The sequence below is a fragment of the Austrofundulus limnaeus genome, unplaced genomic scaffold (assembly GCF_001266775.1).
Source record: "Austrofundulus limnaeus strain Quisiro unplaced genomic scaffold, Austrofundulus_limnaeus-1.0 Scaffold95, whole genome shotgun sequence".
Classification (NCBI taxonomy): Eukaryota; Metazoa; Chordata; class Actinopteri; order Cyprinodontiformes; family Rivulidae; genus Austrofundulus; species Austrofundulus limnaeus.
In genome coordinates, this window is record NW_013952497.1 from 1,407,033 (window position 1) to 1,412,593 (window position 5,561).

Sequence of the window (5,561 nt, forward strand, 5' to 3'; positions counted from 1 at the left end):
CCCATCACCTTCTACATGCTCATGTATTTTCTTGGTCTGCATGACAAAAGTCACCTATTTTTTTCTGTTGCAGTCTCAATTTTTTTATATTTGCTTATTTTTGCTACTTCTCTCCCTTATTCTTTTTGTTTCAACCTTTCAAAAATGGAACCCAAACCCTATTTTTGTATCCTCTTGCCATCAATATTTATCTATTTATATTTTCCCATTTCTGCAGCCTAATGTAAGTCTTATTTCCCCGTCTCTGTTTTTGTTTTCATGTCTGAACTTGTTTTCTTGCTAGTCGCCCATCTCAGTCAAATGATGTGTGTCTATGACTCAACTGACATCTGAGATCACAAACATTCCTGCTTTACCATGGTTTAAATGTTTTTTTTCTTGTTAACTCTAAATGTTTTAAATGTCTCTTGTTACAGAATTATCCAAATGAGCTTAGCTTTTATGAGCCTGTCTTTTATAGCTGTCACTTTATGTCCTGACAAAATACTATAGCCCAGGGAGACTTGTTCCTGGTTTTGCTTTGGCCAGTCCCATATCATAAACTACAGGGCAAATTTGGATAGAACTTGCAAAAAAATAATTATTTTATAGACCACTTTGAAATGAAAGGTGACAGGTGATATGCACTTTTTTTCAGAATTGCTACTGTAATTCTTTTACGTTTATTTAAAAAAAATAGAAATAGAAAATCAGTCAACAACAAGATAAAGAAATGCTGTTTATTTTCCAATATATGGTCATCACTGATTAGTACACTAAGGGATGCATCAATGCAATCCCCGATAACTCTTAAATTTGAAAATTAGGATTTTTTTTTCATCACTTGCAACTTTTAAGGACATCTCTCACATCACTTTCAATGTTGCTTGATGAAACACAGTATGCAACAATGCAAAAGTTGATCCAGCGAAGCACCTCTGAGCGAGCAACGAGATACTTGCAGAGTCAAACTGTTGTCCAAATATTCGCTGTAACTATTCAGTTGATTCTGAGACACAGGCTTGCTGTGTATAAACACAGACTGATGTGTCACTGAGTCACRTCTGTTCCATCAGTTTAAATTACTAAAGTGGAACAGCAACAACATAAATGGGAACATCTGATGTGGCAAAGGGCTACAGGCTTTAGATAAGGACTTGTTTTTACTTGTCAGATAGATGCATAAGAAGTCAGCTGCTTTGTATGTATGTACCACTTAAAAAGAATAATAATTGTTTAAAAAGGTGTTGTTCATTTACACTCATTTGTTGTACACTTGCTTTGTTATGCAAACATATTAACTGAGTAAAATCTTTCTTAGGCTAGCCAAATAAAAAACAGTTCTCAAGATTAAGCCAGTAATTTGAAGACATAACCAGTAAAATAATGAGAAATAGGTAATTGGAGTGAAGTACAATCCCACTTGCATTAAAGCAAGACAGCAGCGCATCTGTGGAAAATAAACAAAAATAGTTGTTATAAAATAGTCTTCGTCTAAGCATCTTACAAAGTTATATCACTTTTGCACAACAGATTGAATTGTGCACACACACCAAACATGGATGTCATTATGTTTGTCTTAAATTGTTTTATAACTTGATTTTTTTTTTCTATTGGTTAAAGCCAGATAAACATATTACCTGTCAGAAAGTACTATCAACAAAAATATTTTACATTAAGACACAGATACTAGCTGGTGCTGTAGCTCATGTTAAACAGGTGCAGATGCCTTGGAACTTTGCAACACCACAAAATGAAAAAAMCAATGCGTGGTACGTATGATTTTCATTAGGTCATTGTTTATTTTTTACGATAAATAATTTTGAAAATTCATAATAAATAAGTTTTGATGACTGTTTTGTCCTTATTAATATAAAAAAGGAAGCCAACTGTAAGTTAAAAGGTTACTTTTTGACCATAATAAAAATGTAGGACATGCAGTTTTTCTACCCCAAAAAAAGTTGACAAAAGACATGGTATATGTAATTATAGTGTAGTGTTCATCTTGTTCTGTTCGATAAAATGAATAAATAAACGTACAATGTGTTCCACTCAATATTCTGTAAATAAAAACAAAATAAAAAAAAGACTGTGAGGAGCACTGAAGCAGCATTGCTAAACTTTTCTACAGGAAAAATAATAAATAAACACCTCCTTTGCCAAGTTTGTATGTGAAGATTGTGGACAGCGAGGTTTTTGTGTGTGTGTGTGTGTGTGTGTGTGTGTGTGTGTGTGTGNGTGTGTGTGTGTGTGTGTGTGTGTGTGTGTGTGTGTGTGTGTGTGTTATGTGACTAACCTGAGGTCTTCTGTATTTGAGGCAGTAATTTGTTCCAGAGCTGACACTCTGTGGCTCTCATCATTCTTCTTTGTTCTGGATGGTTGTAGTTCAAAGTTATGTACTCCTGCTGTTCAGAGGTAAACACTGGCCAGGCACCATCAATCTGTGGATTCCTGAAGAGAAAGACATGAAAGTCAAAGGTCAATGGCGTCACAATGGTCAGTGAGTGACCCACTGGTTAGCCTACCCAGTTCGAGCAAAGTTGGCCCAGTGCTTCATAAACTTCTTGGTCATGTTAACTTCATTCTTGGTGTATCCAAGGGATGTATTTAGAGGCATTCCAAAGACAAATTCTATGTCAAAACCGTGCATAATGCCCATCCATTTTGGCCAAGGGTTAACAGATGACCGGTGGTCAAACAAATACAGGAATGTCTTACCACCACCTTTGGAGTATCTGAGAAAATAAATAAATAAATAAAGAAATAAAAACAGAAGCATATTTATATTGCCAACAGGTTACATAATAAATACAGTATAATACAATGAATTGTTTCCCTTTCTGGCAATACATGTTAAAAAATACTAGTTTAAATTTTTAAGTGAATTTTATTAACTTTCAAAGCTCAAGATCACATTTTTTTTACAACTAAGACTGTGCCTTACCTGCTAGCAAATTCCAGCACAGGGCAGTTAAACAGCTGGTCTCCAACTAGGCTACCAAGTGAGTCTCGGTTTTTTGTGCTGTTCTTCACATCACTCCAATCAGTGTACTGAAAAATGGCTGTCTCTCTTGTGACATCACTTTCACGGGTCATGGTTAGTGGCACACCTTTTAGGAATTCATCCCTGGAGATGAGACTTTCACCAGTGATGTTGAAACCAGGCATCCCATAAACCAGAAAGGAAGTCCCTTCGTCTTTGTTTAAGCCCATCATTAGCTCCTTTTTTGGAAGGTTATTGCTAGTTAACAGCACCTGAGTAAAGAAACACACAATAAACAAAACAAAAAAAGAACAAACAAAAAAGAGCTGATGTCTTTTGTACAGTCTTTTTCTAATAAGATTATACTTGCATCAGAATTTAACTGTTATTGCAAATTTGATACAACCCTGGCAAAAAGTATGGAATCACCAGTCTTGGATGAGGACTCATTCAGACATTTCATTCTGTAAAACAAACTCAGATCAAAAACATGATGCAATAATGTCATTCCAAAGTGCAACTTGTTAGCTTTCAGGAACACTCAAAGAAATGAAGAGAAAACACTGTGGAAGTCAATGAATGTTACTTTTATTGACCAAGCACAGGGAAAATAAATATGGAATTACTCAATTCTGAGGAAAAAGGTATGGAATCATGAAAAAACAGATAAACAAAAGACCATTCAAAATACATCACCAGTATTTAGTTGCACCACCTTTGACTTTTATAACAGCTTGCAGTCTCTGAGGCATGGACTTGATGAGTGACAAACAGTATTTTTCATCAATTTGGTGCCAACTTTCTTTGATAGCAGTTGCCAGATCGGCTATGCAGGTCGGAGCTTTCTTGTGGACCTTTTTATTTTTATTTTTTTTCAATTTCCACCACAGGTTTTCAATTGGGTTGAGATCTGGACTATTTGCAGGCCATGACATCGACTGAATGTGTCTTTCTCCAAGGAATGCCTTTACTGTTTTTGRCCTATATGGCACGATGCATTGTCATCTTGGAAAATTATTTCATCACCTCCAAACATCTGTTTAATTCAAAGGATGAGAAAACTTGCCAAAATGTCAATGTAAACTTGTGCATTGATAGAAGAATTAACCACAGTCATCTCCCCAGTGCCATTGCCGGACATGCAGCCCCATATCATCAAGGACTGTGGAAATTTGGTTGTTTTCTTCAGGCAGTCCTCTTCATAAATCTCACAGGAATGGCACCAAACAAATGTTCCAGCATCATCACCTTGCCCAAAGCTTGGCTCATTACTGAAGATAACTTTCATCCAGTCATCCACAGTCCATGATTGCCTCTTCTTAGCCCATTGCAGTCTTGTTCTTTTTTGTTTAGGTGTCGATGATGGTTTTCTTTTAGCTTTCCTGTATTGAGATCCCATTTCCTTTAGGCAATTTCTTAAAGTTCGCTCACATTCATTGGCTCCAGCTTCCTCCCATTTATGCTTCACCTGTTTATTTGGAACTTTTTCGGTTTTCAAGACAAGTGGCAAGTTGTTTGTCTTGATGCTTTGATATCTTTCTTGGTCTACCAGTACGCTTGGCTTTAACAACCATTCCATGTTGTTTGTATTTGGTCCATATATTGGATACAGCTGACTGTGAATATCCCACATCTTTAGCAACCATGAGTGAAGAGTTACCTTTTTCAAGAAGTTTCACAATCCTCTCTTTTGTTTCAAGAGACATATCTCTTGTTGGATCCATGGTTCTTGCCACTCCACTTCATCCAGCAGCCCTCCAAGGTGTCATGACTGCAAGTGTTTAACTGCAGACTAACGAGCAGATCTAATCTGAGGCTGGTGTTCATTTAGGGAAAGAAAATTGACTGGGCGTGTCCTTTTTTTCTACCTCAAATTTGAGTGATTCCATACTTTCTTTTCTCAGAATTGAGTGATTCCATATTTTTTCCCTGTGCTTGGTCAATAAAAGTAACATTAACTGACTTCCACAATGTTTTCTCTTCATTTCTTTGAATGTTCCTGAAAGTCAACAAGTTGCAGTTTGGAATGACCTTATTTATTATTGTATCATGTTTTTGATCTGAGTTTGTTTTATAGAATGAAATTTCTGAATGAGTGTTCATCCAAGACTGGTGATTCCATACTTTTTGCCAGGTGTTGCAGTACAGATTACAAAACTGAGGTCCCATATGTTTCAGAAAAGAAAGAAACATATCCACCTTCTCCCCAGTGGATCTGCAAAATAGATTTTCCATTGATTTATTATGTAATCCTGAGGGAGCTTTTTCCAATACATTTACTTTTTCATAAAAAAATGAATGAATAAATAAAAAAATAAAATGGCTGCCTAGATTGTGCATACATCTGCTGTGGCAGTCAGTTTTACAATTTTCTTTTTATTGTTATGAAATACTAAAGTTTTAAACAGGCGCACCATCAATAAAAGGGGACTAACTTCTTTGAAATGAATTAGAACTCTTTTCCAAAACATAATTTTTTGATGGTACATCATTTTGACAGCAGACAAGCTGAGTTAACTGAGGTTTTGTTCGCTCTCTCTCTCTCTCTCTCTCTCTCTCTCTCTCTCTCTCTCTCTCTCTCTCTCTCTCTCTCTCTCTC

General features: G+C 36.1%; 1 protein-coding gene across 1 annotated transcript in view; it reads right to left on the minus strand.

Moving 5' to 3' along the window:
* Window positions 1-705: 705 nt before the first annotated feature.
* Window positions 706-5,561, minus strand: part of LOC106520635 (acetylcholinesterase) — a gene marked incomplete at its 5' end in the record, with an annotated part of 14,388 nt that continues 9,532 nt past the window's right edge. Inside the window, 4 exon segments of the mRNA XM_014012842.1 lie at window positions 706-1,429; window positions 2,276-2,430; window positions 2,505-2,714; window positions 2,924-3,234. Of these exon segments, the coding sequence (XP_013868296.1) occupies window positions 1,302-1,429; window positions 2,276-2,430; window positions 2,505-2,714; window positions 2,924-3,234 (804 nt within the window).